General features: G+C 39.3%; 1 protein-coding gene across 3 annotated transcripts in view; it reads right to left on the bottom strand.

Annotated features, from left to right (window-relative positions):
- Positions 1-1,845: 1,845 nt before the first annotated feature.
- Positions 1,846-12,908, bottom strand: part of LOC108132614 (uncharacterized) — a 34,918-nt gene continuing 23,855 nt past the window's right edge. For 2 of the 3 annotated variants that reach the window (XM_070280590.1, XM_070280589.1), the window contains exon 2: positions 1,846-2,345. In XM_070280590.1, coding sequence (XP_070136691.1) covers positions 1,894-2,345 — 452 coding nt within the window. In that variant the 3' untranslated portion in view covers positions 1,846-1,893. Of the gene's footprint in view, positions 2,346-6,849; positions 7,209-12,908 lie in introns of those variants that run through there. The other variant, XR_011442993.1, reaches the window with a different exon arrangement.

Here is a 12,908-nt window from a genome sequence, read left to right as displayed (position 1 = left end):
ATGGGGACTCCGGGAAGGTGTCAACCGTACACGCACTCACACCCACTTCAGACTTTCCTCGACTTGAGTCAATATTTGATGTCGTACCAGAAACTTTTCCCAAACAACTTTTTCGGTTCGTTTTTTCCTCATTTCGAGTCGGCGTCTGCGAGGGGCGGAGTCCTGTGTCTCCTTTGTCGGAGGTCAAGTTATTGGCTCTTGTTTGTTCAATTTTTAAATTTTATTTCAAGATAGTTTTTCGGTGGCGTTCCACCACCAGCAACCCTCCTGGTGTGCGAAAACGCCTCATTGATTGCCCATTTAGAACCGCAAAATTTAATTTATCTGACATCAGTTGATGTTCTTGCGGTTTGCCAATATACATGCAGCGGCCAAACGATATCGAAAGAAGGTCCTCGCTATACCACTATATACGTACGTATCTGACTGCCCCCACCGCAGTTTGTGGCCCTTTGTTTGGCTAACCCATGTCAAAAATTGTACAACAGTTTTCTTTTTTTGTGTGTGGGAGGGAGTGTGTGTTGTTCCCCCCTGTTGCTGGTTTTCTGATAACATTCGGCTGGGTAGCCATGTGTGATTGTCTGAAAGTGTGTGGATATTTAAGATATCATCTGTCGCTGACGATACCCAAGCAGTCCCCATAGACTCCGATTCGGATCCCGATCCCAAACCCAAATCCACATCCGAATACGACCCCAACCCGCAATCGAAGGACGACAGGCACTTCCGTTGCCTGCCACTGCCACCTGCTGTTTGACACCTAAATTCGCTTATTGTTGCCTGCTTTGGATTTACTTTTATGAACTTGTTCTTTTATAAGCGAAATCCATATCTATCTACCTATTGATGTACTCTGCAAAAAGGTTTAATATTTAATATTAGAATAAGTTCATAAGTAGCATATTAGACAAGAAATTAAATAAAGGGATCTACTTTATTACTTTATTGTTATAAGCTTCGAGTTCTTAACTTATATTAGACTTAACTTAAATAGATCATTTTTATAAAATTGTAAACCACCCAAGAACTTTATGTAAAACTATAATAGAAGCCTTAAAAAAATATATTTTCCATATGTACCATCAACCACATTTTATTCACTTGAACTATGGTTTCTTACCTTTATATCCTTCTAATATTTTTTATTTTTTTGTAAACGTATAAACTATTTTTTGAACAGTGTCTATAGGTGTATCTGGTGAAATTTCAACACTTCATTCAATTCGCAATTCGTTTCAACAATTGAAATGCGATTAGCGCCAAGGTGCACACCGGGGAAATGAATGAATGAATAACTGCGGATGAGGTGGAAGTGGGGTAGGGAGTTGGAGAAGGTTATTCGGAGCTGGGTTGGATACATTTTTGATTTATGTGAAATTGAGTTAAATTCATCCACACACATGCACACACATCCTGGCCCGCAGGCTTCTGTGTCGGCTGTCGGTTCGCATTGTAGCGAGCGCGTCCTAATCAAGGCTATTCACTTGCCATAAATCAAATTAAATGGCTGTCACATATCGCCGGGGCGCCAGTGGGCCTAAAGCCCCTCCTCAGCTTAATCCTCCTCTTTGTCCTGCTGCCCCTTTCCCTACCCCTCCTCCGGCATGTGCTTCCCCATCCTGATCCTCTTTCTGCCATTACATTGTTATTGTAGTTGCCCCTGTCAGCTAAGCATAATTAAAAGCCAGGAAAATTGTGAGGAAAATACGGGCTTAGAATCGCCATATTCTTGGTCATGATGTAAGCTTTTTTTGTGCTGTGGCGAAAGTACTGCCACTGATTTGGCTCAAACACAATAGGCAATAAGTTAAAGGATTATTTTTTGAGTTAGATACAAAGTTTGGGTTGTATTCTTTGATATTTTATTAAGAATTAAAAGCTTAATTTAATTTTCTAATTGGAAACCAGAACTTCATAATCACTCAGAAGTACTTTTGAAGTGTTCTCGGGCCAAATGTAGCACAATCCTTTACTGGGATACAGGGATCCGATAATTAATCCTGATGTCGTATTTCCACGGCAGACAATTACAGACTCTCCGTCTGCGTCGGTTCCTGCAGCCACCGCTCCCGGTTCGGAGAGTCCGTTCTTACTTGGGATCCACCCAAAAGTAACACCCTCGGGGGCCACCAAAAAATCATAGTCACGGGATGTAGTTCCGGCATGGTTTTGTCCATTGTATCTGGCCTTAAGAGTAGAGGTTCGGACTCGAGCTGGCACAACCTCGGTACTTGCCTTCTTCCGGCCAACCACCAAGTCGGAGACAAGGTCCTGGCCTCCAGGGACTAGGTATTTCGAAACAGGATCATTGCAATAGTTTCTGGGCATCCAAGTGTGGACTTGATCTGTGAATGTGAAGAAAAATGTAGGGGATAATCCCACGATTAGTTGTTAAATTTTACCATATTCAGTAGGTCCTGCCAGGACAAGTGAAAGAAGGCTAAAAAGTGCCACGATAATTCGGAACATCTTGTTTTAAGAACGGAAGAAACTTCTTTAAGATTTAATTTGCCAAATTTTTGGCTTTTATAGGCAACCTGGTATCTACAAAATTGTTGGCCTTTATAGACAATATTTGTCAATTTATGATGTTTGAAAATTTGTATAATCTTATCAGTCTATGACTTGTATCAGTGTTTTTTGTCTTTATTGGTTAAAAAAAGATTCAGTCATTTTCAAAGGTAAATTAACTTGCTTTGAAAGTTAAATATAAATAATAATTGGCTGACAGAAAATAATAAATTTTAATAATACGCAACAAATAAATCAAGGATGGAACCAACCAATAAGGAACCAAGAAAGTATGTTATCAATTTAATAATTTATGATCAATTACTATCTGGAATCAGACAGGTGTTAGTCAATAAAAAATAAACCCTTTGTTCTAATTAATTTTTCAATTAGCTTTAAAATATTTTATTTATTTTCCAAAGAATAGTTTTTTCTGTTTTAATGGCACCTTCTTTGGTAGCTAATCTCACATTCCGATTAATTTTCCACCTTGATAAGCCAGATGGAGCTGTCACTTTTCCTCACCCCCCCACCCCCCCCATTCCGGTGAAAGTCCTTTGGCCCGGAGTGAAGTGTAGCTAATTTACTGTGCCTGCGATTTTTGCTGCTGCAGCCTGGGAAAAATCCTTTTGACTTCAAAGAAGAACTGTTGCTTGGAGTGCGTGCTGTGGGTATAAGAAGGGGGGACGGGCTGGGAAGGTCCAACAATGTTGCCAAACACTTCACGTGGTAGGCTTTCTCTCTCTCTCTCTCTTTGGGGGCTCTCCTTTTCGTCCTTTGACACTGTCAAACGCGCGTTTGGGCCTCCACCCCTCGAAAACTCCCTACTTTTGCAGCTTGGAGTGCATTTGTTTTTTGGCTTTTGTTTTAATTGGCTTGCTACCGGGCTTGAAGGAGTCGTTGTGTCCTGATCCTTAACTCCTTTCTCAGCTGCAAACTACATTCCCCATTCGCCTCGCTCATTAAACATTTACTCTCGACGCTTTGTCGGCGTGAACTTTGATGTTGACTTTGGTCCCCATGTCCCTCAGGTCCAGAGGGCCTCGGAGATAACCACTTGAGATTGCATCCTCCTGCGTGTCCTGGAGCCGCCTTCCATCTACCACCCACCCATCCACCGCCGTACGCCTTTGAAAAAATGCGAATGCATTCTGCCGCAATTTGTGGCGCTCGTTTGGCCTAACATTTCAACCCCTCTGGTTTCGAGCCTAGCCGAGTCCTCGACTCTTCTGCAGTTGCATCTTCACTTAGTTGCTGCCGCTTGTGCTATCCTTTTATCCTGCATCTCAGTCTTTGCATTTTCACAAAAATTAACATGCAGGTTTGAGAAGGAAACTGTTTTAGGAATCAGCTGGACAAGAAGGAATATGTGCTTTCTTTGATTAAAATTTTACTTAAAAACTATAAGTTTTGTGAACGTTTTACCTTGTTTTGTAAAACACCTCTTAACCAAAATATACCTTGTTTTTATGGCTAGCCTAGTCTACCTGAACTCAAACTCTTAGCAATTTTCAGGACATTGCCAAACCGCAGAACGTGCGCAACTATTTTGCTTTTGCCAATTAATAGAAGAGGCAACTGTACTTGCAACAAAAAAAAATAATCAAAATTAAAACGCACATGTCATAAATCAAAGAGGCTTTGCAACTAGGGGAAACGCAGGAGCCCAGGATACCAGGACTTTGGCAAAACTATGCACAATGCAATTGCAGTGGAGAGAGGCCCATTGTCATGAAGTCGTACGGCGTATGTGTACGGCAATTCACTTAGGACTTCAACTCTATTTCTACACTGAGGAAAAATAAACAACCTTTTTATTAACTTTATTTAATGTTAAATCTTTTGATGATCCAAACTTTCTCTCAGTGCCATCGGGCCTCCCCCACTTGGCATCGTTTACGAAGCCATTCAGTGTGCGACTACCTGTATTTATGGCCTGTAGCCTCCTGTGCCTGGGCCTCGGCTTTTATCTGCCAGCGGTAGTTGCATTCCATTCATAAATATTTTTTCATTCACTTATTTGTGGCCCACCCTTTTGGCCATACCTTTCTCCACCCCCCTGGAAGCAATTTTTTTGCGTTTAGCTTTCGCCTGAAGTTGCATTTGTTATTGTTGTGAGTCGCTCGGAGTTGCATTTTAAGCGTCCTGGCTGCGAGTGCGGTTGAAAGTTAGAGGAAGTATCTATGGGGCTCAACAATGGGGCATATGTTTGTCGCTGCCTTTGATCTCTTGCCAAAGTGAAAGCGATTGCATCTTGCTGCTTTTTGAGCGGATAGTCGAGTTCCCACTTCAAGCGGCCTTTGCCAAAGTTAATTGCAAAAAAATAAACAAAAATGTAGAAAACAGGCTAAGGATAACATAGACCTACGTTTGGCTTCTAATTAAAAATATACATGTTTGTATATAGGCATTTTTTATTTGGGCTCTGCAAGTGCAATTAAAACAGACATCCAGTTTTTGAGGGCTAAGGTGTATACGAATGTACTCGCATTTTCAGGACTAATTAGAATTTTGAGCTAACCAGGCGGGAATTCAAATTGAAGGCCAGGTTCTGCAAAGAGTTTTTGAGGTTTCTTACGGAGAGTATATCTAGGGCCTTTTAAATATTTTTAAATACAATTTTGATTAAAAAGAAAGCCCAAATCGACTCTAAATTAATCATAGCTTAAATCCCTACCTTCCAAGCTCCTGTTTAGATATCTTTTGCAAAATAAATATTATTTCTTGGCTTGTATCCGCCTTTTGGATTCTTGGCTTATTTAAAATCAACGCCTGTGGCTTAGGCAATAAAACTCGTTATTGCTTCTTTAAAACACAAAGAAAAGTGAGGTAGAAGCACGCCACATGCTCACTTAATCATTTATGCAGACCTTATAAATTTTCATTAAAGTTTGATACCAAAAATCTGCTCCTTCCAAGCAGATGTTCCCACTGAACCTCACCCACTCCCCAAGACTTTTGAGCCATCTTTTGCACTGTTGTCAGTCAGTGATTATGTAAATATTTCAACACAAATTAAAATCAAAATTAAAATTACAAAAAGCTGCCACAGGCAACACATGTCTGTTAGGGAGCGTCGGATGTGAAAACTCCGGCCTAACACTTTGCTTAGAGGCTCCTGCGAAGCTTTTCAGGGGTGTCCTTGCCCCTACCCCCTGGTTTCTGGTCCATTTCTCTGGCTCTCTCTTTCTGCCATACAGTTCCGTCTCCCTCTAATGTGTAGTCTTCGTTCATGTGTGTCTTATGGGAAATTTAAATAAAGTCAGCAGGCAATTTATTTGCATTAACATTTTGTGTGTCTCTGGCAGTGTTCATCTAAACTGGGAGAATCAAATAGTAGTTTTCTTTTTTCTAATTTATGTTTCTAAATTTTAGTTATAAAATTATATTTTTAGAGGCTTTATTTTTAAAATGCCTAAAGCTAAAGGCTATTTCTAACAATACCTTATTTAAGCCCTTTATAGTTTCACCTATTTTAATTTATAGTTTAATTGGGAATAACATTTTCCAGTGCCTTTGGGCCTTATGTTTCCTGTTGGCATCAGAGTATATATGTGTGTGAACTTTCCTGTTTGTGTGATGCAAATTTTTCGTGTGCCTGCTGTCAGGTTTTTGTTGGCGGTACCGCTTCGTCGTTTTGTCGCTTGCTGGTCGCTTCATTGAATTTTGCACATCCCGTAAAATTGTTAAAAAACAAGCTACCATAACAATAAAAACAACAAAAAAAAAACTGCATCCATGGTGACTGCAACAAAACGCGTTGTCGCCCACTTTTACCATTTACTGATTTATAGCTTTTCCTGCAACTGCAACAGCAGCAGGCGGAAAAGCCCCCGAAAGTGTGCTACGCCTTTCTGCATTTCCCACTATAAATCAAAAGCAACAAACAAATTGCCGTTGTTGTTGCCCTCGCAGTGTGACGACGCTTTTGTTGGCCATCTACTGTGTTTAATCATTAACGCTTTTTTTCTTTCGTTTTTCCCATTTTCCGCTCACTCTCAATCCATTTTTATTGTTATTAATTAATCAGTGGAAATTGCTGCAAATAACAAAAAAAAAACGAGTGTAAAGCGCTTTTTTTTAATTTTTTGGTAAGCCAAATGCTGTAAGGACATGCACTGTAGATGTGGCAGGACTATGACTATAAATTATGGTTTATCCAGGAGCACTATCACTGAATCTATTAAAAAATTCCGACAAATTCATTTTCCATTTAATCTTAAATCTTGTCGGAATTTGTTGATAATTTGTTGGTAATAATTTAGTCTACACTTCTAACCCGAAAAAAACTAGTATTTGTTTACTGTTTTTAATATATTCATTAATTGAGGTCTTTGTTACTTAACTGTCAGCATAACTCGTGTGATTGCATTTAAAATTAAATTTCTCTTGATGTGAAAAAATTGCTTTCAATTGCCGGTGGCGACATTGAAAGCCCAAAAGTAAACACTTTATTCAACTGGCGTTGACAGATAACCGAGGCAAACAAGCGCACACAACTGCAGTTATTGTTTATAATATTTATAATTTTAATTAAATAACACATCATAGATTTTGATTACAATGAGGGAATGAAGCTGACGGCTCACTTGCCAGTCGAGGGACTGAGAGGATGAGGAAATGGCTGAGTGACTGAGTAAGTGTTGGTCCATCAGTTTCAATTTGGTTTCGGGATAGTCGAGTATTTCCTTTTTACACTGAAAGAAAATATTATATATTAAATATAGTATATTTTTAATTTTTGTAGAATAAGTTTTGGGTACATTTTCTTTCTCTGAAATGGTTTTTCTTTGGCTACAGACCTTTAAAGATATACTACTCTTTATTAAATCCTTTTCTTTTTATTTTTTTTCTGTTGCTTGGTTGGGCTGATGGTTATGCATTAAGGTCACTTCAGCTTGACAAATGTCAAATGGCATTTAACGGCATTTGCACAAATCATTACGATTAACAAATGAGGGCGAGTTCCCTCGAAAATTGCAAGTAAATTATCTCCAAGTGGGTGGCAACAGCTCTCGGTTCTGAGGGCTTACTTCCCTCTGAGAGGCATGATGGTTAACGTACTTCCCCTAGAATTTCATGCTGGTCTTCCCCAATCCAATCTTTTCGACGATTGTTTACCCCTCGACATCAAAATAAGAACAGAATAAGAATACAAATGAAATATCTCGTGGGCTGTTTTCAATTCGCTTCCAAGCGCCTCATAAAAATGGCAAATTGAGTGCCGCCCCCGTTGTGAATCGGACAGATATAGGTATGCCTCCCAGCCCCGCCCCCTTTAATCCGCCCCCTCGACCAGTGCTTTTTAACTAATTGCCCAGCACGCGTGCCATAATTTCTGGGCGTTGTATTTTTTTCTTTTTTTTTGGGCATTGTGGCAGGTAAACAACTGCTCTCGACCATCTTCTGTTTTGGCCATAAAGTATCGCTTGGAACAACAACCAGACCAGACATTCCTCGGCCAAGTGGCTCCTCGGGGACCTTTTAAACAACGAGTTCCCGAAAATCCGCCACCCACCAGCCATAATAAAATTTCTAATTGCAACGAAAACAAATTTTCGGATTTCAATGCACTGCAGGTGAGCCCCGAAATGTGTATCAATGGAATTAATTGTTGAGAAAATAGTGCGGCGGTGTCATGTGATAGATGTTGCGGGGGCTTGGACTCAACAAAAAAATACCCCACTTCTTTTCTGAATTGAAATATTTTGGGTATGAGTGGAAGGTACTATAATTTCAAATAAAACAAAGAAATATATGTGTATTCCTATACAAACTGTGTTGAGTAACTATTTTTAACTTTATTTTAATTCTGATAGACACTAAGATCTCCCTAGAGAACTTTATAAAACCAAACCCTTCCTGAACCATTAACCACTTTCATGGCGGCTCTCCCCTACCCCTAAAGGACAAAAAACCAAGCTGCAGCTCAACATTTGTCAACTGCAACTGCCAGGCTATGGCAACAATAATTCGATCCTTCAGGTAGCCACTCGGCCACTTGGGCTTGGGGCTGACCGCATTCAGTTGGTTGTTGGCAGTTGGAGGCTCAAAACAGGCCGGCCGGCAGTTCTTGGTCCTGGCTCCTGGCTCCTGCTGCTGCCATTAGCAATATACACCCGCACGGTGGGTGGTTGCCCCTGCTCCCCTCTTGCTCCCGCACCCTGTCTCTTGGCCCTCTCGCAGACTTACCCCCTTTGGGCAGTTGGCCAGGCTTTTGTTTTTGTGTACTTGCGAGAGTCCTTCGAAGAGAGTGAGAGAAATGTGGTGAGAGGACATGCGCACTAATTGTTTCATTTTCAGATGGTTCTCTAAATATTAAGCCTACAGGAATGTTGTGACTTCAAAGAAGATGTTTTTGAATTCAAAAATATTTTTGAGATAAAGTTAAAGTTTTATTAAGGGATTAATTATGTTATAATATATTATATTATATATTTAATTAAAGGCCTATTTTTGCCTTTAATACCTAGTTTATCTTAAAAACCTTTTAAAACTTTGAAATTTAAATCCAAAACTGAAACGGTTGGGATATTGGAACTGGTTGTGAAATAGGATATTCCAGACCGGCGCACAGCTGACTGCTCTCTCCATTTCTCTGGGTGCTTTCTTTGCTTTTCTCTGCTTGGATTTTGCAAAACAAAACGCTGCTGGCTGCTTGGAAAAGTCGCCAGAAATGTCAGTTAGTAAGTGGAAATCACCGGAAAAACTACACATCGCGGCAGATAGGGCCAAAGAAAAGCGCTAATATACCGCAAACAGGCTATAAGAGAGGAAAAAAAAAACAAAACAGCAAGAGCGGAATGCTGATAATAATAACAATAACAAAAGCTCATCCCGCAAACATATAATATAAAAACAAAAAATAGCGAAAAAAACAACAACTAGAAACAAACAAAATCGCGCGTTTAATTAACGAACAACGACGTTGGCAGCGCAGTCGACGTCGAAGTCGCCATCGCGTGGCGGGTGCTTGAGTGTGTGTGAGTGTGGGTGTTTATGTGTGACAGTGTCTGTGTGCGGCGGATATAAAACTGCAATTGATTGCAATTTCGGCGGCATTTGCAAGTCGGCAAGCCGGCGAAGAACACAAAACCAAGAAATCAATAACAAAACAAAAAGCTGAATATAAAAAAAAAACATCAACAAACAACAACAACAAAAACAAGAAACAACACACTAACAACGAAATCAACAGCAACAAAAAAACAACAACAACAAAATAGCCAAACGGTAAAGCGACAAAAAGCTTCCCCATGTGTGTATCCCCAAACAAAAAAAAAATCCCCACCAAAAAAAAACAAAAAAGAAAACCATAAAATAGTAGAAAAAGAATAAAACTTCCATTTGTGTGAGCGCAGCTGTTGATGAAAGTGAAGGAAAATCATTCACATTTTCTGGGGGAAAATGCGAAAAATAACAACAGCAAAATACACTCGCACAACACACACACACAGCTGCAACACAAAAGAGAGCACAGAGAGCTGAAAACTCAGACGACGCCAAGTTTTTTTTTATGTTTGCTTTTTATTTTCTTTAGTGTTTTGTTTTTATTTTTTTACACAGAAAGAAAGACTTTCTTCGGCTTTTAAAATTCCTAAAAAGGTCTATAAAGTTTTTTGGAAATTTGATTTAAGTTTTTAATAAAATTTAGATTTAAAACAATATTTCCTAAAATTTTTCTTTCCAAAACTACATCTTTCAAAAGTACATATTTTAAATAAATTTTTACAAAAAATTTAGAGATTTAGGGTTCTATAAACATAAGCAAAAGCATAATTTCTTTAAATTAAACATTCATTGGATATTCTTTTTAGTTATTTTTAAACAGAACTTCTTAAAATTGGGCTTTTATAGAGCCCCTTAAATTTATGAAATTCCAAAATGTTACCTTATCATTTTTTGACTTTGCAAGTTTAGTATCTTAACATAGTTTTTCTTTAAGATTCTTTTATAATTTACAAATTGAAAAAAAAATAAAAATTATTTTTGGAGTGCATATTTAGTAGACGAGTTTACAAGCCCAGACATCGCTGTTGCTTTTGCTGTTGTGTTTCTGATGTGCGAGTATCTCTTAGCTAGCTAGCTGCAAAAAGTATCTAGATACTTTTTTGCCAGTTCTTCTCTGCCGGTTTTTGCCGGCTGGCTGTTCATTGAGTCGCCCCATGAAGTTGAACCGAAACGCTCCCAGCTTTAATGCCTCAAAATTTAAAAACTAAAAGCATTTCAGGCGTTTGAAAATATATATATAATATTTATTTATTTCTTTCCACTCGTCGCATGTTGGCCGGCAGTCAAAGTAACACTCGACTTGCAACTTCTGTCTGCGCTCTCTAATTGAGTTAGTCTGGCATTTGAATGGGAGAAGCAAAATACACGCATCGTTCTGGCCCAGAGGGCGGAATCGTATTAGCAGGAAAATGCAGGGGGGATACGCTATGTCAGGCGGGTGGGAAAACCGAGACCGAGTCCGGAAGAGGGGAAAGCTCAACCCGTGTGTTAAATTATGCAAAATGTTCAGGGAATGCCTCGGCCAAAAGTGCGGAAATGTTGGCAGACTTTGTCAAGTTGCAAAATTATTTAAAATAAATGGAAATATTTTACATAAATTCCTCAAGTTAAGTCTTTAGAATTAAATCCCTATTCAAATTCACTCCAGTTAATTTAATTTTCCATCAAATATAAAAGGATTTAGTTTCACAAATCTTCTAATAAAATGTTAAAACCATTTAAGAGGAAATTTAATTAAACGAAAAATGTATTTTAATTTTTTATAGGATACATATTTAAACTATTTCAAATGCCAACTGGTATTTGCATTCATACGCATATTTTTTCGAGGGGGGGTATCTACAATACAATAACGCTTAAAACAAGTTTTTATCAACGTCCCAGCCACGTACGAACATTTTTTGTCGGCCATTTTAAAGGGTTAACACACGCTTTACGACCGCCAAACTTTTTCCATGTTTGGTCCTTTTATTTTTTGGGAAAATGTTTGGCATTTTTTGTATTAAATTGTCAGTGAAACGAGCGTCGGACCATTCCGTGGGGCATGGCAACAATTCAAAACGTGAACTGCCACTAAAACATGCCAAAAATCTGCGCATTTAAAATATTTGCCCCAGAGCCCATTGAAAGTCAGCCAACCGAGGGCCAAAGGAAGCGGAAGTGCCAGACGGAGTGGGGGAGGCTGGAAGGTGAAATCCTGGCATTTGTCTGCGATTTGATTTAGTTGTTGTTGTTACACCTTTTTCCCCATCCTCACACCTGACGAAGCTATTTTTTTTCCGAATTTTTATTGCTTGTGGAACGTCTCTTTGTTTGATAGTTGTTTTCGGTTCTTAATTGCTATTTACGCCACTTGCTCGCCAATAACTAATTTCAAAATTTATTCTCTAGGTTCGTCGAATCAAATGTGAATGTTATTTGAAGAATTCCGATTCAGCAATCCGATGTAACCAGTCCGATGTAATAAAAATACATGAAAATGCAACCATTCCGTTCCGTGCCGTGCTAATGCAAAAAGTATACGATTCCAAAGCGATTAATATTTAAATATTCAACTGAAAGTGAAATAACAATTCTACAATTATCTTAAAAAATAAGCGTCTTAAAAGAGAGAAAATAAAAGGACTTTTTTTAAGGTATGTAATAATTTTATTTACATTTTTGAAAAAGACAAAGAAACCCATTATAGGTATGAAAATGATTGAAAATCTTATTAAGAATCTTATTTTTTCACACATATGTATGAACTTTAGGAGTTTGCCGGCATATCCCACCCTTCCGAGTTTGGTTCACAGCTCCATGTTATTATTTTCATATGTTGATTGCCTTTAGCTCTTCCTGGACTTCTGTTTATCGACTTCAATTTGCTCTCAAACACCGGCGCCCCAAAACTCAATTGGAAGCCGGGGAAAACAGGGAAATGGACTCAAACTACTAGAGAGACAGAGACGCAGGAAGAGAGACGATAGAAGCCTAGACGATTGAGGGCAGGGGATCGGTAGAACCAGAGCATAATCCAGAAAACACCATTCAAGGGCAACTTTCACCAGCTTGGCTGGATGGATGGATGGTTGGATGGTTGGATGGTCGGTGGTCGGAGGGGGCGAGAGGTCAAACCACCCAACCACCCGGTGGCAACTGCCCATCCATCGCTTAACATTTTCGTCTGCCATTTTCATTTCAACCATCAGTTGGGAAAAGGAAAACTCTGCCGCAGTGGTCGGCCGCATTGGCAGTTTCGGGTCTCCACAGACATCGGACATACATCACAAGCCCAAGTTCAAATTTCCTACTTCCTCTTTGCCACCTCACCCCCCCGGGTTCCTGATCCAGCATGGTCCTTCGTCCTGGGCCTTTTTTATGAGTGGCAAAATTGTTGTTATTTT

Source organism: Drosophila bipectinata, chromosome 3L (assembly GCF_030179905.1).
Source record: "Drosophila bipectinata strain 14024-0381.07 chromosome 3L, DbipHiC1v2, whole genome shotgun sequence".
Lineage (NCBI taxonomy): Eukaryota > Metazoa > Arthropoda > Insecta > Diptera > Drosophilidae > Drosophila > Drosophila bipectinata.
This window is presented reverse-complemented; position numbering and strand designations above follow the sequence as displayed.